This window comes from Diadema antillarum, unplaced genomic scaffold, assembly GCF_040938485.1.
Source record: "Diadema antillarum isolate AM-2024a unplaced genomic scaffold, OU_Dant_1.0 scf00000022, whole genome shotgun sequence".
Classification (NCBI taxonomy): domain Eukaryota; kingdom Metazoa; phylum Echinodermata; class Echinoidea; order Diadematoida; family Diadematidae; genus Diadema; species Diadema antillarum.
In genome coordinates, this window is record NW_027270911.1 from 356,668 (window position 1) to 382,580 (window position 25,913).

The window sequence follows — 25,913 nt, forward strand, 5'->3', positions numbered from 1 at the left end:
ATGGAGAAGGTGGGTGGGGGGTGGAGGCGGGGGTGGGGCAGGGGAAGGGAGAATAGGTGGGATTCATTTCCATGCACATCTTCTGGAATTGAGGAGAATCGAGGGAAGGCGCCTTGCAAGCGGCCCAGTTATCTCGAAGTGTTTGCTTCAATTTCTCAGCATCTGCAGTTTCTTGAATATTTTAAACGGCAAGGCTGTCTATGGAGAGGGGACTGTCTGGCCCTTAAAAGGCAAATTACGACTTCCATGTCTCGAAGCACTCACAACGCATCTAAATTTAGGTGTACAGACATCTTATGCTGTGCAATCATTTGATTTAGGGTGAACATCACGCACCAATGGTACTTAAGTCAACAGTTTTTAAATCTGGAACAGTCAGCTAATAAAATACATCTCAAGTTGGCAACCTAATTCTGGACGAGTGAATGTACAGAGCTAATCTGTCCTACTATCATGTTCAGTTTTGATTCAGTTTGCGTGGCAGACTTTGTATTATTAAAGTGGATAGGTTGTCAGATACTTGTGTATGAAGTGTTGCCTTCAAAAAATCCATTCGAAACAGAATAAACATTTATGATACTTTAGACAGAATACCTTACACTGTTTACATTGGATGGTGAAGCAACTGACAATGGCAGTTTGCATGATTCACTTGTGACAGTTCTGCCAATTTGATCGAATACATCAATACATGAGCAACGATCAATTGTGACCCGCTACAACAAAAAGTTGGGGTAGGACAATTTTCTGAAAATGACATGACATTATTCCCTTACTCTTCCACTTTAATTTCATACACAACACGACTCATAAAAGTACTCGGTTTTAGAGATATCGATGACTTTATTAGCGCATGTCGAGTGGTTTAGGAAATCAGCGTTTCGAGAAAACCGTCTTCAAAGTTTTCCTTCCGACGCTATCATGATCAAGGGGAGGCAAGACAGTTTTAACCTCTTGACAATTAAGGCATGCTCTTAGCAACCTTCGCAATGTTTATTCAAGCTTAACGCCAGCAATCTACGCACGACCAATCAGTAACCAGGGTGCCACGCACTGATGAATAAGATCACTTTCTCGTTGCTAGGGGTAGATTGAGTCTAGTTGCGGCACTAAATCTAAATCTTCGGATACTTTTCTGTTCCATTGAAGTCAGAAAATCATTGTCCAGAAAAAAGCTAATTTCTTGCCTTTCCTTTGATCATTTAGCTCTCAAATTTCAGCAGATGATTAGCGATACATTCGACTACAAAATTATGCCAAAAACAGAAATCAGATTGTTTTGACCGATTTTGATGATCTGACTTCAAACTCAATTTTCTCAGCTCAGCCGTCAGCGACTTTAGGATCCTTTCGTTGTGGTGGGTCACAATTACACTTTGTGTCCATGATCTACTGTCCAAGCTAATGTCTCATTACGTGCTTCATATTCACAGGACTAATTGGGTGTTTTTTTCTTCATGTCATAAAAAATGACAGACAAAATGTAGACATAACCAAGGTCCTTTGGGAGAAGCTGCAGTATAAGTTTTGTGATTGCAAAAAAAAAGGCTTGTAAGCATTTTTTTTTCTTTATGTAAACATAAAGCCTTGGCAGAGCTCTTTCGTAAAGCTACAAAGACACAATAGATTCAATGTAAATTTGAAAGATTTCATTAAACTAAGGATATTGTGCTGGATGCACAATTTTAACAATGCTGTCGAGAAGTATGAAATACACTTGTATTTGCCGGTCCCATCCATGCTCATTGATGTCAGTAATTTTACTTTTCTTTAGGACCCACATTTGTTTCCTCTTCTCATTGGAAATTCAGTTTAATTTGTTCTAGTATACTGTAATCCAAAATATGATGGACCTTGAGCAATCTTTTACCAAGAGGTATTTAACTCTTTATGTGCCACGTTCGCATGCCCGACTCAGTCGACGGCGTGCCAACTTTGCATGTTCCGCTCAAACGCACAAACCCGCCCAAACCGATCTATAAATTGCCAAATGCCGCTGTACAATGACAGCGTTTCGTGCAATCCCATTCCTGTCACATGTAGTTTGCATTTTATGTGGTGATTGACTACCAAGGGGTGTTCCCCACTGGGTTTGCGAGAAAGTCATAAGTTTCTGTCACTGTTCTGTGTGCAAAAGTCATGTCTCTACAATAATGTATCAACTGGTCATTGGAAAGAAAAACAATCACAGATTTGTCAATACAATTACATCAAAGCAAAGCTTGGCCTTTTCTCTACAACTTTACCCATTACCTGTCCACGATAACAAAAATTTATAACAGTCACTTAGATTTAAAAAACAAAACATTCTCCCAAAGCATGACTACATTGCCATCTAAGAATAATGTGGCACACAGGGGGTTTACACCATGGCACATAAAGAGCTAAATGCATGACAGTTTCTTTCTCATAAGGGCAGAGTATTACCGCAAGGCTGTAACCGCATCCGCGCTTTAATGTGTGGTGCACAAATGTGGACATTGGGAGAAGACGGGGGGGCGAAAACTTTGAGCTTGGCGTCCAAGAGGAAAGATGACACCCTTGTAGTGCATGCTTAGCCCAATTCTTGATGTCAGATTGAAGTAATACCCTCCTGAAACGTGTCTCATTCCCGGGTGCTAAGGACGGCGCAGTGTCCACAAGCGCTCGTCTCCGAATGCAAATAGGCAAAGTCTGGAGGGTGGGGGCTCTTTGCTCGAGGACATGGGAAAGTGGAACAAGAAATTGGATGTTCCTCGAAGAGTGTGTGGGTAGGATTTGAGGGGCGGGAGGAGCGACCCATTAATGTGATTAACCCTTCTCCCTCCAGGACTCTCTCCCTCTCTCTCTATATCTCCTTCTCTTTCTTTCTATCTCAATCTCGTTCTCTCTGTCTTTCTATCTCCCTCTTATTCTCTCACTCCATTAATTTTCCTCTTAAAGGTAGGGAATCCCATTTGCATGCCTTAAATGAAGAGTTGTATAAATACAGTGGTATGTTGAAGAGAGTATCATTTTAGAAACTCCCATAAAGTATTGAAAGTGGAGGGTAACATTCAGTACACTTTTATTGACCGTTAGATTTTGAATTGAATTTTTTTCGGGGCTCACCATAAATTCCAGTACATTACTAGGCTACCTTTGCAGACCCATGCACTGCATGTGTGTCCATCATGTATATTTTGCGAAGAAAGTTCCTCAAAACTTACAAACATTTCTATATACATTCTTGCCACACACTCTATATGTTATTACATCAGCTCTTATACTTTTAGATTTGTGTTTATAGATAAAAAAATACAGAAGACTGCAACAAAAAGGCTAAGTGTGGCTGACACACAGAACTACTGAGTAGTTGAGTTTTGTGCATTATTCAAATTGTAGATAACTGTTGACTTCCAAATTTCTCAGCAGTGGCCTAAACAAGTCCCCTGAGGTTCATATTTAATGTTTTGCTGCATTTTGGGAGGTCTGTAAAAGGTATCCCCTACCTTTAACCCATTGAAGATGAGTCCTGAGTATACTCGGGCAGGTGTCTATGGGAAATGTGTGTTGCAGCAAAATCAGTCAGTCCTCTATGGGTTAAACCTTTAAAATGTTTTTTTTTTCACACTAAATGACAGTCATTTTGAATAAAGTAACATGGCTCTTCCTGCATTGACACCTGGTAACAAATCGCTCCATATCACTTCACGGTGTAGAACCTAAAGGCAAACTGTATACTATACAACAAGGAATGTTCGCGTGCATTTTGATTTTGCAAATTTCGCTAGAGCAGAGTTCCACGAAATCAAAATGCATGCTATGGATCTTGTCTACACTATGTGCATTGAATGTTAGAGGTAACTTGCGAAAAATTTCATGCTGTGAATGAGGCCGTTGCCTCCAATTCGCGAAAATTTCATGTTTTACAGTGCTAGTAGAAGCAATGCATGCAATGCCCTATTAAACCTGAGAACTACTTATTTCACACCAAGCAAATGGTTCATATACAGTCAAACCTGCCATAGTGGTCACCTGTCTATAGTGACTACCTGCCATATACAGTTTACATTTCCCCCCCCCCCCCCCCACCCCCCATAAAAGCCACGTTATAGACCCTGTCTATAGCGGCCACTTGTCAATAACAGCCATTTTTTTGTCTCCCTTGGGTGGCCCCCTTACACAAGTTTGACCATATGAAAGTAGATGGTGTACTGATTGCAAAGTTATGTTTGAAAGTTATGACATCAAAATAGAGCATCCTTACATGTGTGCCTAGATTTATATTTTCAGAGGTTTAGAACCTGTTTTCCTTCTTTTCTCTTTATCATCTTGTATGCTGCCATTAAGAGGATGAACTATAGAAAGCAGATCTCCCAACCTTTCTGACTGAAAAACAGGGTGATTTGGCTCAAAAGTAGGAAAGAAAGAGCAGCTCCCATAGGAGTGTGCAGTAAAATTACCAAGAAAAAAAGAATTAGGAAACTTCTATTGAAACAAGAGCTGGGAATGGTCAAAATTCAGATCATTTCCTCTTTCCTCAAAAAATGCATGCTTGGGAGGTATAAGAAAGGTTCATGTTTCTGGTTTTAGAAGCAGAAAAAATTGTCATGTGAGAGCTTCTCAGCAGGAATAAATACTCCTGCGATATAATCCCGAGGCACTGGCTGACAAAAACTGCTTCTTTTGCATTAACTCACTTCCATTCTTGCATTTCCCATCACAGCCGTGTTCTTTATGATTAACCCTTTAGTACCTGAGGGCTTACAGAAGAACATGCTCCTCCCACTGAGCACTATTTGTATAGATTCACTGAATTTATATGGGCCATGACGCGAGAAAAGGGCCCTTGGCGCTGTCGCACACAAAGGCCATAAAATCGCGCGGAAGTTTGACAAAGCGATACGCGCAAAAAGATCTACTAACTACATCGTAGTGGTGCAAGAATGCATAGGAGGATCAAAAAGTGGCAGTATTTGGGCAAAGCATGCTTTTTTGAATTTCATGATTTGGGCACTTGGAATTTGAAAAAAAAGGTTTACATATCTAAATTTGTCAGAATTCATTCTACAATTTGGTGGTGAAAACTCAATTGTGGTATTTTATGCCCTAAGGGCCCTTTTCTCACGTAATGACCCATATGCTCTCTGTGTACATTGATTTTTTATTCTTTATGTTTTTTTTACATTAATAATTTTGTAGAGTTGGCTGTAAAAGTTCTCCCAGAGTGACACTGGTAAAGGTGTAAACTTGAACCTATTATTTTTAGATTGTACAGTAAAGCACAGTACACATTGCGTGTTTGACTTTTCTGACGGAGTACAAATGCAGAAATTACACATGTACAGTAATAGTACTCATTAATCAACAGGTTTTATTATAGTTACATTTCAGAGCAATGGTGATTCAACTACATCAAATAATACATCAGTCTCCAAAATATTTTTCTCTCACTTTTCCTTTATTTTGCAAAAAGTGACCTGAAGAGAACATTTTCAATAAAACAAGTCTGATACCTGTTGCTCCTCCCCCCCCCCCAAAAAAAAAAATAGGAAAAATAAAAAACAAGGAAATATAAAAAGTTTTTATGGTTCTTATATGTTTGAAGTGAAGAAAAAATGCAAAAACATTTCAGTGTATCTCATGTGTTATAGTCCATGTCTGGAAAAAAAATACACCCAGACGAGAGCAACATGGTAAAGGACAAAACAAGATTCTAAGAAATATGATCATCTGATATCTCATATCATATCCATGCAGGGATGAAGTAAGATAAGGGACACAAGATCGATTGGAAGGCTATATGAGGTGCAAAAACATGTTGTTCAGAACACGAGCTTTTCCTCTTCATTACTTTTTCTTTTCCTTCATACAATTTTATCTCAGTTTGAAATATATGTCTAGTTTCCTCACAAACATTTTTTTTTAATGGAAAAAAACAATGACAAAGTGAGCGATGGTGATGAAAATGTATTATACCAAAAGGGGATGAGTATCGACAGAATATGTGTGAGTATAGAATTTACGAGGGTGTTTTTTGAGAGAAGCGGATAGATAGGTACATAGATAGAGTGAGAGAGAAAGAGAGAGAGAGATAGGTACATAGATAGAGTAAGAGAGAAAGAGAGAGAGATAGGTACATAGATAGAGTGAGAGATAGGTACATAGATAGAGTGAGAGAGAAAGAGAGGGAGAGATAGGTACATAGATAGAGTGAGAGAGAAAGATAGAGAGATAGGAGCGATAATGGGGAGAGAGAGAGAGAAAGAGGGAGATGAAAATAAAATTGATCAGGAGGAGGAGGAGGAGGAGGGGAGGAGAGATGAAAATGAATAATCACTTGATGTCGGGTGGTATGCCTCTTCCTACCGTGGAGCAAATATTGGCCTTGGAGTTTGGAGAAAGCCATCCATTTGCCCGAGGCTTGACCTACATACAGATGAGGAGCTCGGCAAATACCATCAAACCGGGATTAAACCCATGCAACTCCTGAGCCCTACCCATTCCCCTCATCCCCCTTCCCCCCCCCCCTCTACCTCCCCCATCCCCATCCCATCCCCTGCGATGCATCCGCACCTTTAAGGCAAGTTTCAATCTACCCAAGATTGCTCTGGGAGAAAGCATCCGCTGACAAAAAGGTAATTATGCTAATGAATCAGGTTTAACCTGTTGAGGACGAGCTGATTTCGTTTTTACAGCACACATTTCCCAAAGACACCTGCCCGAGTATACTCGGGGACTAGTCTTCGGTGGGTTTGTAATACCAAGAACGTTATGACCTTTCAAATGTGGCAGAATCCTCTCTTCTGCCATACCTTGTTCATGTCAGAGAAGGTTCGACTGTCATGCTATTACAACACCATTTGTGACCCTGCACCTCAAAACAAACAAAAAGTCGCCAGACATGAATTTTCAGTTAAGACCATATTCTGAAAGAGCAGACTTTAAGCTTTAATATGATGTATAACTCAAATCAAACGGACTCTCCTAACCTATCTAAATATTGGAAAGAAAGCTCAAACTCAGGAATAGTGTGAACTGAGAAAAGAGGCTCTGAAGTACAGTGTCTATTCAAGCGCTTAATCTTTACCAAACCGTGCTGGCTGTGCGATGAATGGGACAAAAAGCAGGAAGTAAACCAACAGAGTAACAACAATGAAGGGATTATCAGATTAAACTGAAATATAGCATGCTTCATTAACACATTCTGTCCATAATTAATGCCAACTTTCAGAGCAGTAGCACTATCCTTTCAAAAGTTATTAGAGTTGAAAGTGAAGAGTGTATACAAGGTTTTTCAAAATTGAAAAGTGGACTCTAAAGACACACCTAATCACACTATTCTACCAAAAATGTTCGAGATAAACTGCTAAAAAAACACACTTTCCTGCCCGTTTTATGATACCAAATTTTAGCATAATGTAAAAGAAGACCCACTCTTTCAGATATATGAAAATATATATAAAAATATGAAAAGGTCAAGTTCGGCTAGGTTGACCCATTTCACTTATTTTCAGTCCTCACGCAAAATCAGTGTGTGCGACTTTATGTTCGTTTTGAGGTGCATGGTCACATTTGCACATTACAATCATTCACTGGTGTTGTACCCAAATATCGCTTATTTCAAATTTTCTCAATAGGGCTCTTTGTCCATGACACAGTATAAGGTGAATCAGGGATGTTATGTTCATTTGAGGACAGAGGATTTGGATACATTCTTGCAAATTTATCAAAGAATCTACACTGCATGATTTGTGGAAAAATAAAAAGAAGGGAAGTCACATGGCAATACCACAGTCACACAAACACCAAGGCTATCAGTTTGATGTCTGCACAATTAAAACAAAATAAGAGTAAAGGAAACCAAAACCCAAAGAGCAATGTGGATTGAATGAAAGCAGCAGCATTAGTATAACACATCAGTGAAAGTCCGAGGAAAATCAGACAATCGATGCAAAAGTATTAATTTTTAAACTTTTGGTGTTGTAATGACTGGGTAAGGAGACTACAGTTGTACTTGAGTTCATGACATCATGTGTGGACAACAATATACAGTAAATATAAAAGGAATTCCACAAAAATTCATTTTTCATGAAAATTACACATTCCATCAACTTGATACTGACATATGTTAAGCGTATTAATCATTCCCCCCTGCTTTCTGAAAGCAGTTAGTAAAGTGCTCATTCATTACGCTAGAAAAGTGAAAGCATGTTGAATTTTCTTTATATTTTCTTTATACTATTGTCCACACATGATGCCATAAACTCAAGTAGTCTCCTTATCAAGAGGTTCCCATACCAAAACTTTTAAAATTCATAACTTTTGCATCGATTTTCCAATTTTCCTCAAACTTTCACTGATGTGTTCTACATGTACTAATATTGCAGCTTTTACTAATCCACATTTCTCCTAGGGTTTTGGTTTCCTTTAAGCCTTCTTGTTTAATTCCAATATTGTTCTAGAACCAATTGCTGGTTCCACATACACAGCACCTATTCATTTGAAAGTATCGTTTGAAACAGAATGCCTGCTGTTGAACACAATATCTAACCCTGATGTGAAATAACTGCTTGAAATACCTTGATTAAAAAAAAAGAAAAAAAACTTTAATATCTTAACTCTTTATGTGCCATGTTCGCCCAACTCTGTTGACGGCGTGCCAACTTTGCATATTCTGCTCAAATGCACAAACCCGCCAAAACCAATCGGTAAATCGCCAAATGCCACAGTATAATGAAAGCATTTCTTGTGATTCCGTTCCTCTCGTATATGTGACCCTGCACCTCAAAACAAACAAAAAGTCGCCAGCCATGGATTTTTAGTTAAGGGCAGATTCTGAAAGAGCAGACTCTAAGCTTTAAAATGATGTATAACTCAATTCAAATGGACTCTCCTAACCTATCTAAATACTGGAAAGAAAGCGCACACTCTGTAAAAGTGTGAACTGAGAAAAGAGGCTCTGAAGTACAATGTGCATTCAAGCGCTTAATCTTTACCAAGCTGTGCTGGCTGTGCGATGAATGGGACAAAAAAAAAAAAAAAACAGGAAGTAAACTACCTGAGTAACAACAATGAAGGGATTGTCAGATTAAATTGAAATTGAGCATGCCTCATTAACACATTCTTTTCATAATTAACGCCAACTTTCAAGGCAGTAGCACTAGTTTTTCAAAAGTTATTAGAGTTGAAAGTGAAGAGTGTGTACAAGGTTTTTCAGAAATGAAAAAAGGGACTCTAAAGACACACCTAATGACACTATTCTACCAAAAATGTTGGAGATAAACTGCTAAAAAACACACTTTCCCGCCCCTTTTATGATCCCAAATTTGAGCATAAGGTAAAAAAAGACTTGCTCTTTCAGAATATATGAAAAAGTCAAGATCAGCTAGGTTGACCCATTTCACTTATTTTCAGTCCTCACGCAAAATCAGTGTGTGCGACTTTTTGTTCGTTTTGAGGTGCACGGTCACATATAGCTTGCAGTTTATGTGGTGATTGACTAGCAAGCGGTGGTCGCTACTCGCTTTCCGTATGAATTACAAGTTTCTGTAACTGTTTTGGGTGCAAAAGTCATGCCTTTACAGTAATGTAGCTACTGGTCATTTGAAAGAAAAAGACTCATATATTTGTCATACAATTTACGTCAAAGCAAAGTTTTGCAATTTCTCTACAACTTCGCTCACTATATGTTCAATGTAACAGAAATCTACAAAGTTACATAGATTTGAAAAACAGAATGTTTTCTCAAAGCATAGCTACGATGGTATCTCAGAATAATGTGGCACACGGGGGGTTTCCACCATGGCACATAAAGATCTAATGCATGATTGCAATATTTTGAAGTTTTGGCAGTGCAACCAGAAACTGATGTCTGTTATGGAAGAAATTAACTACATATTGCTGACAGCATGTAAACTCTTTATGTGCCACGTTCACATGCCCGACTCAGTCAACGGCGTGCCAAATTCGCATACCCTGCTCAACGCACACACCCGCCCAAACTGATCGATAAATCGGCCAAATGCCACAGTACAATGAAAGCGTTTCTCGCGATTCCATTCCTGTCACATGTAGCTTGCATTTTATGTGGTGATTGACTATCAAGCAGTGTTCCCTACTGGATTTGCAAGTAAATTCTGAAAAGTTTCTGTCACTGTTTTGTGTGCAAAAGTCATGCCTCTACAATAATGCAGCTACTGGTCACTTGAAAGAGAAACAACATAGATTTGTCATACAATTTTCTTCAAAGCAAAGCTTGACATTCTCTCTACAACTTTGCTCACTATATGTCCAGGGTAACAGAAATCTATAAAAGTTACATAGATTTTATTGACAGAATGCTATCCCAAAGCATGACTATGTTGGTGTCTCAAAATAATGTGGCACACAGGGGGCTTGCACCATGATAATAATAATAATAATGATGATAATAATAATAATAATAATAATAATTTAATAATAATAATAATAATGATAATAATGATAATAATAATGATAATACATACAATTTCTATAGCACCATTTTCCATTCCGATTGAATGCTCAAGGCACTTTACACTAAAGCAGAAAGACTCAAAATACATGTACCATAAAAGAAGAAGAAGATGAAAAAGAAGACATGAAAGTCCGTCTTCAAAATGCACTGTCAAACAAATAGGATTTTAGGTGGCACATAAAGAGTTAACCATGGCACATAAAGAGTTAACAGCTGACACCTTTATAATATCTCAGATAGAGGATTATCTAGAGTGACGCAGGGCCATATCACATCATTGGGTCTGCGGCAGTGACACAAAAGAAAATTGGGCAAGTGTGCTCAGATGGTTCATACTAGGTGAATAAGAGATGGATTTTCTGATATGTTGCAGTCTACATTGGTGGCTGTTGGGATGCATTCCTGCCCAGCATTTTCTGCAGTCGGTAATATACCAATCTAGTCATGGTGCTGATACTGCTTAATCAACCCTTACTATGCTTTTCTTCACCTATTGGCACAGATGTCTACAAACTAATTGCAGATGAATAGAGATGACCTAATTCCCTTAATTCCTATTGTGTCATCATGACCTATCTGTTGGACAGAGTCACGTTGCTACGCATGAATGGGGTGGCTATCTTACAATCAGGTCAGGTGTGGAGGAATTATCAGATTAATACCGATGAAAAAACGTATGGTGACTTATAGCTTACGTGTCTGGACACATTAGAGAGTTAATACGATGTGGATCGTGATGGGATCAATGCTATAACTTGGTCAGTGCCACACTTAATCTGTCATAAGATTTTGGTCGCACGTGCTATCTGGCCAATTCTTTTGTTGTGCCACACTTCAAACTAATGCAATAGTAACCAATGCAATGATCATACAATTTCGGCCGCTTGAAACCGCCTCACGGTATATTGCACAGTCGATGACTATGGTGGCACTTCATTTGGGAAGATGGGTAAGAGCACAACAATATCTAACAATGCCTTGAGATAAGGCTATCCCCAAAATAAGAAATTTGTAATGTTTCACTCAGAAAATAATCAAAAGCATGACACAGGCATCACTGGAGTCAAGTGACCATGACGGATTATTTGAGTTTCCACTTAAGTGCCATGGCAGACTATCAACTTTGCGATAAATACGCCTACATTTCTCAGTAAATGATTCTAAATCACTAGGACTCTTGTTGATTCGATCTGTATTCTAAGAAATAAATCCTGTCCCTCTGTGGGAGAAAAAGAAATATTCACCTTGATCAGCACAATTCTAAGAACCATACCTCACATCTCAAAGATGGAATGATTTCTGAGTACGTGCTTCATAAAGGTCGGAAGCACTCAGAAAGAAAATAAAATAAGATAGAAAAGAGGAAGCAATGAAGGTAAAAGCTGTACATTCACAAGAACTTGAAGAGACTCTTTGTGAATTCCACAAAATGACGCTTCAGGGTGACAAATTCATTTGCAGATTGTATGACAGCAATCTGCTGGATGAGTGTCCAGCTGTAACATTGTGAAATGTAGGCATTTTCATTTTTCAGCAGTTAATACATGGGCTAATGTCAGCCACCATTATCAATCCAAGTCCAACTTATTATGATGTTACTAGGTACTTCAGGAGAAAATTTGTTGGTAGAGCTGTGGAATACCCCCAAAATGAAGCCACCATGGCATGTCAAAGGCAAGGCTACCCCATTTGATACAGTGCTTTGGCTGCCATGTTTTTTGCTCTCCTGAACATTTGACAGTTTGTATAAGTATATGAGGTCTTATCGCGCGGCGACAAGTATATTCTACAAAAGCAAACATTATACTCAGGGTATTGGTACATTTTAAATATGACAGCAAAGTAATCAGACAGGAATCATATGAAAATAAGGCAGCCACCTGCTACTTCAGTATCCCCGTATGAAAATATAGATCGATCATGACATGACAAAATAAAAACAAAAACAAACACACACACACACACACACACACACAGAAGCGAGACAAGCTCAGACAAAACACAAGATACAAAACACAACAAACATAATGGGGAAATGGAAGCATATACAAACTAGGTGTAGTCTCTTCCTAATGGGATTACTCTTCTTGACCCGATAGCTGATAGCCACTGGACTGGCGACCTTGACCACCTCGCCTTCCTCATTCTCTCACTCTCGCTCGTCCTTTCACTCCCTCTTTCGCTCCGGCCACTTCACACCTTGAGGGGGAGATGACCGGCTCGGATCACGTTTTCACGCCGTGCGCTAATTGTCAAAATTAGGGCAAACCACTGTTGGGGAAGCATATCGCCGCGGAAACAAAAAGAAAACCCCAAAGACTGCTGAGAAAATGAAATTCAACAACAACAGCCACAAGCAAGGTGAAAGATGAAGAAAAAATGACAACTTTCCTTTGTTGTTGTTGTTGCTGCTGCTGTTGTTTTATTAGAGACCAGGTTGTTGTGAATGCTTTACTCTCGGAATGATCAATGTTGGTAATAACATAACTATAAAAAAAAACAAAAAAACAAAACAAAACAAAGCAAAATGATAGCAACCTGACAAATGTGCTCCTTCACAAGTACATAACTATACTAAAAACGATAAAACTTCAATAAAATCTGATTGATTCTAAAGGCACTGAAGTAGAAGCTTGCTTTGACCTGTTGAAAACTAGTCTCAAGTACACTCGAGCAGGTGTCTATGGGAAATGCATGTTATAGCAAAATCAGCTCGTACTCAATGGGTTAATATTCCCTTTGTTTGAGGGAGCATACATGTACATGTACTTTGCACTGATACCTTACCCCAGGTATTCAGTTTTGAAGGAGTGTGTGTTCCTCACAGTTTTCACTTCCTAGGTTAGTCTTCCCTATTTTTTTTGGATTATTTCTTTTGTTCTACTTGTCTGTTTTCCTTTACTTTTTGCTGATTGACTGTTAAAGGGTGCGTTTATCAACTCTTTTTCTCGGCAGAAACAGGTTTTCCAAACAGCTTTCAAGGAATTTCTACGAGTTGATATTAAAATGCAAAGCTGTTTTGAAAGCCCTTTCGGAAAGCCTTTTCGAAAGTCGCAAATTTGTGCTTTCCGAAACAGGTTTCCTAAACAGGTTTTCAGAAACCTGTTTGTAAAAGCCTTTTGAAGCGAGATAAACGCAAAGCTGTTTTGAAACGGCTTTGTACTCCAGTTACGAACCATGCACGCCTTATGACCTCTTCTCCTCGGGGTCGAATTGTGCAATGCAGCTGTGCAGTGACAGGCCAGTTATCGTGTTCGCGAAGAGTTGATAAACGCAACTATTTTGGAAGGGCCGTTTCTAAAGGGCTTTGGAAAAGGCTTTTGAAAGCCGTTTAAACAGGGGAAAGATGATAAACGCAGCCATAATCAGATAGCAGACACTGGCAAATTCCAAAGTGCTTTTCAAAATGCTTTTGACCAAGATTTCTATGCTCATTCACAGCAAAACCAGAAAAAGGAGAAATGAATTCAAATTTATGCATATCATACTTATCAGGTAGCAAAACACCTGTTTACAAATTCCATAAAAATGGATGTCTTCCTGAAGTTTGGTTTTAAAATGAAAGCTGCAAAATCTGTCATGCTCTGAGACGTTGTGTGCAAATATCCCTCCCTAAGACACACACAAGTAAACAACATTTTCAGGTCATAATAGCAACAAATAAACAAAACCCAAGCCTAAATGAATTGCACACATACATATACACACACGCGCGCACGTAAACAAAATTTTCAAGGCATAATAGCAGCAAAAACAAACAAACAAACAAACAAACAAAACCCAAACCGAAATGAATTCCACACACACACACACACTCACACACACACACACACACACACACACACACACACACACACACACACACACAAATAATTATTGAGCCTCACTAGAATGTACAATGCGTATGTATGATTTCCAGAGAAAAGTGATATGATTTAGGGCACTACTCCCTCCTCATAAAGACTGCATAATCATCTCGGGAAATACCGTACATTTGGCGGCGAGCACAGGCATTTTGTTTTTATTTTTTGGTTCTTTTTATGTCATATTGATGAAACTGCGTGCCAAACTAGGTTAGTCAAGGTCCCAGCAAACAAAGCCTGCCTAGTTTCCTTTCCTCCCTCTGCCCCGGCCGACCAAGGAGAGAGAGAGAGAGTAGCAAATCTCAGTAATCATACCTTTCCTCAGTCGTGTGGTCAACACGCAAATTCTGGAGGATGATGTACTCAGGCTAAACTGGGGCACGACCCTCAAGACCCAGAAAACATCTCATTTTCAGCCTGTTTAAACCCTTGATGTGCTTTGAGTGCAAACTGGCACACAAAAACATAAGAGGTTTGTATACAGTGGGCAATGTCCTTGGCATAAAAAGGGTTAATGGATTTGTTCCCTCTTCCCAATCCCTCTGCCCACCCCCTACCCCCCCCCCCCCCCCCCCCCCCCCCCCCCCCCCGGCAAACATTCTCTAATTTTCTCCATGTCATGATCTGAGTGGGCATTTAATATTTTGCTCAAATATTAGAGGCCTCCTTTGATATTTCTACTAATGAATGGGAGATGATTGTCATATTGATATCGAGTGGATTTTAATCCCCGCCCACATGATATGCCATCTGTATTTTGGACTGTACAGAATACACAAAGCATGCTAGGTGTATCCCAGTTGAGTTGAAAATTACATGTACATACTTTAGAAAGTATTATTTGTATCATTCTACGTGCAATGTATGGCCTTGTAGACCCCCATCATGTTTAATGATGATGCTGATTACACTATTTGAAACCAAATTTACAGTAAATATTCTTTATCATTATTGGTAAATACATCATCATGTTCAACTCATCACTATATAAACATACAGGGGAGCCTGCCTTGATAGCAACCACCTGTATAGCAGCCACCTGCCGTATGCCGCCATTGAAAAATCCTCCTGCGCGAAAAGCCCTGTTAAAGGACAAGTCCACCTTCGTATACATCTAATAGGGATTGAGAGAATGCAGCAATATTAGTAGAACACATCAGTGAAAGTTTGAGGAAAATTGGACAATCCTTTCAAAAGTTATGAATATTTTAAGTATCTGCGCAGTCACTGCTGGAAGAGAAGACTACTACAGTGTATGATGTCACATGCGTATAACTATAATAAGGAAAATACAAAGAGAATTTCACAAAACTGAATATTTTTGAATAAAGTGCACATTTCTTCGACTTGCTACTGACGTATGTTAAGGGTAATATTATTATTATTCCCCCCTGCCTTCTGAAAGAGAGAAGTCGAGTGTTCTTTTGTTATGCGAGAAAAATGGAAATATGTTGAATTTTCTTTATTCTTTCTTTATATCGTTGTACATACACATGTGACATCACAAGCTACAGTTGTATAGCAGTCTTTTCATCCAGCCGTGACTGAGCAGAAACTTCAAAAGTTCATTACTCTAGAACGGATTGTCTGATTTTCCTCAAACTTTCACTGATGTGTTCTACTAATATTGCTGCATTCACTCAACCCACATGTCTATGATGGTGAACTTGTCCTTTAAAACCCCTGCACATAGTGGTCACCTGTCTGATGCAGCCAGCGGCCATCAACTTTCTTTCCCTCGGTAGACTTCAACCTGTCTATAGCAGCCACAGACCCATACGGAGCCGCAGCTGAGCAGACAATTCATCATGTTTTGTTTTTTTTTGCTTTGCAGCAGTGCTAATCATTCATGGCAAACGTTCAGTGATCACCACCACCGCATTCACCGGCCATTCAGCCACAGTACAAGTTTTGTGTAATGCACATGTGAAAAGCTTCCTAGCTGCATGCATGCTACTGTGTAACAAGTCAATCAATACCGACATTGTTCAATGCATGAAACACATTGTATGTACACATACATGTACCTTCAAGTACTGATAGACGTATACAACAATAATATGTAGGACCTACACGTAATCAAGACATACCCCGGTACATAAAGTCAGATAACATGTCTATAGAGGCCACCTGTCTATAATGGCCACCCTTCTCATCTCCCTTGGGTGGCTACTGTAGACAGGTTTGACTGTACATGCCATATTTCATCACAAAATGTGAGCTTAATTAGTACAGATCCATGTGGATGCGTTCCTTTGACTGTATCAAAAATTGCTGTAAAATACAGAGAACTAATCTAACAGGAACAACGACACACACACAAAAAAACCCCACACAACATGAAAATAGCAGAGAGAGATAGATCATGGTTGCATCTGTGTGTGCATGGACACATCTCGTCAAGAGAGGGCAGCATTTCAGAATAAAATGTGAGATCAGTCCATGAGCACATCTGTATTATGATTTTATAGCTACACATTATGTCCATCCATCTGCATAAACATAGTGTATAGAAGTCTATAATTGTGCACTGTATCTGTTATTCTGTCCTTTAAAATCTTCTCTCTTTCTGTTTCTCTCCCTACTCTCTTTCTCTCTCTATGTTTCATCAGTATGTCTGCCTGTTACAAGTGTATATCTTAATTCTCTCAATGATGAAACTATACCTGTAAAGTAAGATTACACAATGTACATTCTATTTTCTTCTGCTACACCTCGGCTCCATTTCACAAAAAGTTGATATGTGACCGTGCATCACGAACAAAAAGTCGCACCCATTGATTTTACGTGAGGACTCAAAAAAGGTGAAATGGGTCAACTGAGTCAATCTTGACTTTTTCATATTTTCTGAAAGAGCTATCCTTCTACATTATTCTTTAGTTTAGGATCACAACATGAATGGGAAGTGTGTTTTCATCAGTTTTTCTACAACCCTTTTTTTGGGGAAAATAAAATGATCAGATATGTCTTAGAATCCCCTTTTCATTTCTTGAAATCCTTCACACTCTCTTCACTTTCAAGTCTAATAAATTTTGATAGGATAATGCTACTGCTTTGAAAGTTGGCATTAATCATGGACAGAATGTGTTGATAGCACATGCTCAATTTCAGCTTAATCTGATAATCCCTTCATTGTTGTTGCTCGGATGGTTTACATCCTGTGTTTTGTCCCTTTCATCGCACAGCTAGCACGGCTTGGTAAAGATTAGGCGCTTGAATAGACCCTGTACTTCAGAGCCTCTTTTCTCAGTTCACAATTTTCCAGAGTGTGTGCTTTCTTTTCAATATTTGGATAGGTTAGGGGAGTCCATTTGAATTGAGTTATACATCATTTTAAAGCTAGAGACTGCTCTTTAAGAATATGCCCGTAACTAAAAATCCATGACTGACAACTTTTTGTTGGTTTTGTGATGCAGGGTCACATATGATAGCAACTCTTGCTGGAATGGCAATTGTCATGGTAATGACAAGAATCCAGCTTCCTGACTGGCTGTTGCTACTTCAGGGAAGCTGCCATTCCAGTAAGAGTTGCAATCCTATCAAACATCATTTATGAAATGGGGCCCTGTTATACCTGATATATTTGCAACCTAGTACTCAATAAAAAAAAGACACACACACACAGAACTTTGTGCATAACAGATATTGAAAGTTTTCTTAATCTGTGAAGTCATAATGTAAACACCAGTGAGTCATTTGGAAATGGTTTGTTGAGCAATAGTGGAGTATGAGATGTGTTGTTAACCCTCAATTTCTTTCTCTTCTTTCATATCACAAGAAAAAGAACAAAGAGTGTGTCACATTGTCACTTCATAACAGAGCTGAGAATGCTTTTGTGTTTTATGTAAACATCCTGTAATTAGCTCATGCTGGTGCAAAATGATACATGATTATAAGGAAACCATCGGAGACAAGTACTGCATTACTGTAACACACTGGTCACAAGGGGGCAGTATTGCAGTCTTCAGCCTGAGTGTACACAATGATTCAGGAGCAAAGACAACAGTACATGGGGGTATAGTCTTTATCACAGGCTTTCTCTCTGTAGTGACTGCAAGAGGAACAAGCAGAGGGTTGCTACATGAGACTACTCAAGCTACCAGAGAGAGTCAAAACCATGCAAGAGAATTCTGGTTTCACAGTATCCATATTTTCACTGGTTGAAATTAAGCCGCTGCATCTGGGATTAGGGTGCATCAGGTAAAATACATCTATGGGCATTACAGTGTAAAGTACGGTAGGCAACGAGTTAAAAGATGACATGCAAATACCAGTTCTTTGTCCCTCCTAGAGAAACGGATTGGTGCATTGTACAATTCACAGCTTGGCATTCTCAAGGCAAATGGATAAGTTGAAGGGAATGTGGTAATTTGCTTTGAATATGTATGTGTGTGAGTGCATTTTTTATGAGTATTCTTATTTGCCTCCACATCTCTCGTTACAATGACTATTTAATACAGGACAGACATCGAAAGTGTGACAATGTTGGAAAATGAGGAAGAGCATTAAAGCTTGAGTCTTACTTGTGCCCGCAATGAAGCCATCTTTGTATCCCATCATGCACTGCATCGGAGAGGCCGACTGCTGGAAAACTGAGAGTGGTCCACTGTGAGAGGACAAACACATACAATACATGTATACAGTATTACAAAGGATGTTGCCTTTTCTCCAAATATGCATCGGTAATGACAAGATGCAAGTAACTCAAGATGTTGGTTCCTAAAAAATGTTCATAACATTCCCCAGTCACTTGCTGTGTGTTTTTATTTATCATTTTCTTAATATTTATATCCTAATAAGCAATCAATGCTTTTTAATAGAAGAACTAATTGCAGAATCTGGTGGCTTGGCTGAAAATGAGAATATTCATATTTTGTCAGAGTTCATAAGTTTTATATGTAAACTACCTCCTGTCAAAATTTCATTTCAAGAATGTCTTGAAATATTTTCAGTTACATTTTTGAAGCATGTTACAGTGGTGTTCTTACAAAATCACAATTCACAAAAGTGGCTTAATTCTAGTCCATGGATTGTGCAAATATCGTTTTGACTGGGTAAAAACACATAACCCACTGCATACACCAAGAAACATGCAATGATAAAATTAATGCACACTGAAATGTACAGTGTCAAATGTATGCCTATTTTCTGCTTGAGTTAGTCCTTGGACTGGCTTTAAAGATAATATAAAGTTTTGGTACCTCAAAAGTTTCCCTGAGTTTCCTTGTCTTAGTTTGTGTTTCAGGTTAAAGTATCTTTCATATAACTATTAACACTGTGAGACTTACTCGCCCCAAAGTGCTCTCATGTCTTTAATAGTAATCATGCAATAATGGTTTCGTACAATACGTGTATTTTGATTGTCGCGGTACCGCGTCGAGTCAACTAACGGCTCGTTTGAATTTTTCAGAGCCCGCTCTGCTCTGGTACGAAACCATTATTGCATGATTACTAAGACATGAGAGCACTTTGGGGCGAGTAAGTCTCACAGTGTTAGTTATATGAAAGGTACTTTAACCTGAAACACAAACTAAGACAAGGAAACTCAGGGAAACTTTTGAGGTACCAAAACTTTATATTACCTTCAAACCACTAAAAAATACTTTGTGAATTTGAGCCATTGTGCTTCAAAGTGTTATTGCTTTCATGCACTGAAGTGAATTTAAACTTCAACTAGAAATGTCGCTACGGCGACTGATGCCTCCGCCATAATGCATGATTCTCCCAATAGGTGTATAGTACAATGTCTTCACAATGTGTGATGACAGTTTCACATAACTGGCAAAATATCGAAATAACAGGTTTGTCAGAAATATCTTGAATGTTCACTTTCCACGAACTGGGTTTGCTATAATTGTCTATTAAAGAGTGCAGGTACACATATTTGGGGAATTGAAAATTTTTACTTGACTACTGACCGACCTTATTATAAGTTTATGCATTGAGTATCATTTTCAAGGTATGAAGAAAGAGTGTAATTACAGTACAAAATATATCTCTTTTTTTCATATCAACCTGACCTTTGACCCTTGACCTTTGACCTGCTGGCTGGAAATTTCCAAGAGAATCTCCATTAAGTGATACATGTACATATATTAGATTTTAAAACTAATAATGCAATCATTGCATATACTAGTATATGAGGGAAATAGTGACATTTTGAGGAGTTGACCTTGACCTTTGACCCCCTGACTATTGACCCATGACCCCTATATTCCCTAGATAATCCCTGCCAGTCAGTACATGCATATGTACCAAGTTCCATGAAGATACATTGAACCATTTGCGAGAAAAGTGATATTGCAACATTTTCACCTAAACTTTGACCTTTTGACCTTTGACCTTATGACATGAAACTCTCTCTGGAGAATCTTTACGCAGTAGTACATGTCTACACTAAGTTTCAAGAAAATAACTGCGGGCATTGCATAGATATGGGGGAAATAGCAACATTTTTAGCATTTGACCTTGACCTTTTGACCTTTGACCTCTTGTCAATGTCACTAGAATTTACTCAACTAATTGTCCCATCATACATCATCCTTGGACCAAGTTTGGTGAAAGCTGCTTCATCCAGTTTTGAGTTATCACGTAAACAGATAGATTTTAGGATTTGACCTTGATCTTTGACCTTTGACCTCTGTCCGATTTCACTGAAAAACTAATCAAGTAATTGTTCCATCATACATCATCCTCCAACAAAGTTTGGTGAAATTTGCTCCATACAGTCTTAAGTTATCGCGTAAACGGATACAATTTCATGATTTGACCTTGACCTTTGACCTTTGACCTTTAGCCGATTTCACCCAAAATCTAATCAAATCAATGCCCCATCATACTTCATACTTGGACCAAGTTTGGTAAAATTTCAGTAAATATTATTCGAGTTATCGTGTAAACGAAAGCGGACGGACGTACGGACGTACGGACGGACGGACGGACAACCCGAAAACATAATGCCTCCGGCACCACTTCGTGGCGGAGGCATAAAAATTATTCTATTGTTTGTCTGACTTCTGGTTGCTTCACCACTATTGTGGAGAGTTCCTCTGAAAGTTAAGTGGAATAAATCATAAAACGTGTGAAAATGTGGTGTCTGGAGACTTTAAAGATGCCAAAATCTGCCATGTTCAGTGTATTTATTGGGCTGTCATAGCGATGGGTCAAATTACTTGGTCACATTTCAGGCAACTATACTTCACATCAGTGACTATACGTGTATGTCAAAAACCGCAACAAAGTAAACAGAGTCATCAGCCAAAAATTGGTGTGTCAGCACCTTTTCTGAATAAAGTCAGAGATCATATATAAAGAGGAAGAATTATGGCTGAGTTTATGGGCACATAGGGATTAAAATAAAAATTCTCATATCCCTGTTGGATAACATCTGCATCCTAGCATGACAATTTTCTGTCATAAGTGAGCAGAAAGCTCTAATTTTGACAAGCAACAAACCATTTCAGTACCTTGTGTTCTTTGTGTGTTCAGGTTAACGCAATTTTCATGGCAAAAGTACTCACCTAGTGTTCCTGATGTCGAGGAGATAGATCTTGCCATCCTGCGAACCCCCAGCGACGATCTCGGAGGTCAAGAATGCGCAGCAATCCATGGCTGCCTCACAGGGAAGACGAAACACCTAAAAGTGTCCACAGACATGAAATCCATTATAGTCATTGAGGACAAGCTGATTTTGGCATAACAAGCATTTCCAACAGACACCTGCCCAATTACACAGTGTACTAGGGACTATTTTTTGAAGGGTTAAATGACCACACATGAGTCTGGTGTACCAACACATTTAAATTTCATACGTAGAGCCTACTGCCACAACAAAGGTCACATCTTTGAATGGTACAATGCAGACTGATACATCAGTATGTCGGGACAAACACACAGAAATATCCGGGGGGGGGGGGGGGGGGGGGGGTGTTTCATAAAGCTGTTCTCAAAGTTACGAACGACTTAACGACTGGTGATCAGTTCTTGTGCTGAATTATTGAAATTCTGATAAGTATAGCACATCAGAACTGATCACCAGTCCTTCTTAAGTCGTTCGTAACTTTAAGAACAGCTTTATGAAACACCCCCCCAGGTCTTATCAGGTATTCATGATGAATCTTTTCCCTCCAAAACTTGCAACCTCATTAAATGATATAATCATAATTATACTCAATTTTATAGTACTCATCTCTCTCAGTTTGTTTGTTTTTTTAACCCTCTTATGACATACGCCCTCTATATCCAGAGAGCCTAAACTCTACACATATTATGTATTCAATACAGACAGACCAGCAAATATTGGAACGGAAGGCCTCAATAGCATTATGAGAAGCGTCTGAAAACATTGTACCGTATGTCCCCCCCCCCCCCCCCCCCCAAAAAAAAAAAAAAAAAAAAAAAATTACAACGGGACCCTCTGCAATGATATCTTTGAAAATAGTGAATCAATCCAAATACAAATTCAGGGTACAAAACTATAACTCATTGCCCACATCTTACAGAAAACCCCATTTGATTTGCTTCAGTGGTCAAAGAGATATGAGGATGACAGGATTCTCTTCCCTCCAAGTTCTGACTATTGTATTCACACACAAGAGCATCCACAAGTGCTAAACTTGAAAGAATCAGACTCAAGACATGCCTTACAACAATCCACATTTCTCTGTGACCGCTTTGTAACCAAATTGAATGGGGTTTTCTGCAAAATACAGCTAAGATGTTATATTTGAAGACCCTGAAGTAGCATTTAGACAATTTAATCACATTGGGTGTTATCAACGCGAATATCCGATTGTAATTTTTTTTTTTTTTTTTTTTGGGGGGGGGGGACATACAGTATATCTCCAATCATGTGAAGGTGGAATATCAAATATTAGAAATGAAAGAGGTATTCTCTCCCTCCCCCATCCCTCTCCATGTTTACCTGTTGCGTACTGGACAAGCCGTAGCCTTCCAGACTGCCCCCTTCACGCGCAAGCAAGAGAAGTTTGCCCTCCGTTCCGATTTCTCTGTCAGCTGAAATTGGGAAACCACACGTCGTGCAGAATTAAATATTTCCATTACGATTTCAAAACCCTGCAGAATGAAGTTCCTCCATCAAAGGGATTCAAGAATTTGCATCTATGATCTTTTCATGAGCAATTTCAATAAATCATTCGAAGAATGTAATAGCATACAATAATGACATTATATCAGAAAGACACAAAATACACAACCATGTAATAGAATTGCAATGTATTGACATATTTTGTGGTAACTAAAGTGAACAAAAGGAAGAGAAATTCGATGCAACACGCATTAAAGAGAACTTGTATGGCTGTTGGCTAAAATAAAAAAAGGAAGAGAAGGTTACCAAACACCTGAAAATCAATAGTCAAAAGCACAATATTATTTTATCATAAATATAAAAATGTTTTACAGTATGTAGTTCACTGCAACATACATTAAAAGAACTTGTATGGCTGTTGGCTAAAATAAAAAAAAAGGAAGAGAAAGTTACCAAATACTTGATAATCAATAGTCAAAAGCACAATATCATTTTTATCATAAATATAAAAACATTTTACAGTATAAAATTCATTGCAAACACAAACAAGAAGCAAGATGAAAGTGAAAATGTTGCAAATGCCTGCAATGATGCTGTTCGGGTCTCAACTTACAAGGTGAAGTGTCAGCCGATCCCAGGTCAACGCCCTGACATGCTGGAGCCACCGCACAGCTATTGACGGCATCCGACCCCTGACCTATGACCCCCAGACAGCTCGACTGGCCGCAGTCCCACAGACGAGCCGACCCATCCAGGGAGCAAGATATGATATTGCGCCCTCGGTCAACAATTGCCGTGTCCTGAATACCTGCATAATTTGCAAGCAAGGTCACATATTATTTTCTTAATTTCTACATGGCAAGAAACAGAAACTGTTTTATTTGTTTTAGTCTTCTCTTGTTACACAGCTGAAGGTTTAGAGAAATTTTGATGTGTGCTTAACTTTACTGCATCTGATAAAATGACACTTTATCATGAAATGTAATGGATTTTTTTTAATAATCAAACATAATTTGTTTCTCATCATCATCATCAAAAGAAGACAAAGGAAAAAAGGAAACATTTGTCTGTGACCTTTAATTTACCTTGCATTAATGCTGGTACATGTACATTTCTTACAAAACATCCATACATGTAGGTTTATTAAGTTGTTAAAATCAGTCAGTTAAAATGTAACAGAACAATAGAAGGTGATCTACTTCTCACACCCGTGAAACTTTGAGTCATCCAATGTTCAAGGATGTTCATCTCTGTCCTTGGGGCTTAATCTCTTCCTGACATGCAATGCTAAGTTTCTTCAAATGAGACAATCTTTTATTTCTTTTATTTTTTTTTTTACAGAGGTACCTTGGTACATTTTTTTTCCTTCTAACATATTGTACCAAAACAAAAAAAGTTCATTGCTCAAACATGTTGTAAAAGGGGTACATGAACACAATGTCTTTACTTTTCTATGATGTGCCAGGAGTAGAAAAACTCTGCTGCTCAAACAACATTGTGTCAATAGACATACATCCAACTTTGGTGGGTTTTAAAGGGATGATATAGTTTCGGTTGAGATGAGATTTTTTTTTTGTGTGTGTGTGAGATAATGAGAAACCACTTATGAAATATAAAAGGGAATACAATTCTAAGAGGAATTCAAAGTTTCTTTGATCAAAATTGGTTTTGAAATGGCTGAGATATCCAAAAACAAAGAGGTTCTAATAAAAAGTGGGACCCACCTTTTATTTGTTTCACTTTGTTTCACTTTGTTTTGGGATATCTCAGCCATTTCAAAACTTATTTTCTTCAAATAAACTTTGAATTCCTCTTTAAAATAGAATTGTATGCTCTTTATTATTTCACAAATGGTATCTAATTATCTCGCCAAAAAAGTTTAAACTTGAATTCCCCATCTTAATCAAAACTATATCCATCCCTTTAACTCTGCCCTAAATGAGATGGTCACAAGACATAGACTGAAAATGTAGGCTTAAAATAATTGAGAGGTCGGGAGTGAGGGACTGGGAGTGTAATATCTATGAATGTCTTCCCACCTCTCTTGTGACCAGTGAGAGTGACCGGGCAGCTGCCGTCCTGAGCTGACCATATCTTCAGCTGGGTGTCCAGTCCACCGCTGAGTATCACGATGCCCGAGGGGAAGAAGCGGCAGGTGACCACCTCGCCGGCATGCCCCTCTAGCTCCCTCTATAGGTGAAAAGTGGGACATTTCAAGCTCTTTTATGAGTGGAGATGAAAACACAGAACATAATCAATGCCAAATCAAACCTTAACACATCATTTGTACATCAACTGCATAATATACATTTTTCAAGATAGGTTTTACATGTCAACCATTAAATGTGTCATTTGTTCCAAAAATACACAGAGAGGGATAAATATCTGAGTGAATATATAAATCTATTTGATTTGAAAAGGAGTCCTAGCAGTGAATTGCCACTAAATTTGATTCCTAATGACTCCTTTCAGCATCGTTCTTTCAACATGTAATTCACCACTAGCACATCCTGTACAAATATAGAATATAAGTCTGTGTGGTATA

General features: G+C 38.6%; 1 protein-coding gene across 1 annotated transcript in view; it reads right to left on the reverse strand.

Annotated features, from left to right (window-relative positions):
* LOC139730794 (proteasomal ATPase-associated factor 1-like) overlaps positions 1–25,913 on the reverse strand; it is a 74,680-nt gene that overhangs the window by 43,470 nt on the left and 5,297 nt on the right. The window contains exons 6-10 of the mRNA XM_071641667.1: positions 25,408–25,558; positions 23,982–24,176; positions 23,246–23,337; positions 21,843–21,958; positions 18,846–18,928 (exon numbers count right to left, since the gene is read on the reverse strand). Of these exons, the coding sequence (XP_071497768.1) occupies positions 18,846–18,928; positions 21,843–21,958; positions 23,246–23,337; positions 23,982–24,176; positions 25,408–25,558 (637 nt within the window). The remainder of the gene's footprint in view (positions 1–18,845; positions 18,929–21,842; positions 21,959–23,245; positions 23,338–23,981; positions 24,177–25,407; positions 25,559–25,913) is intronic.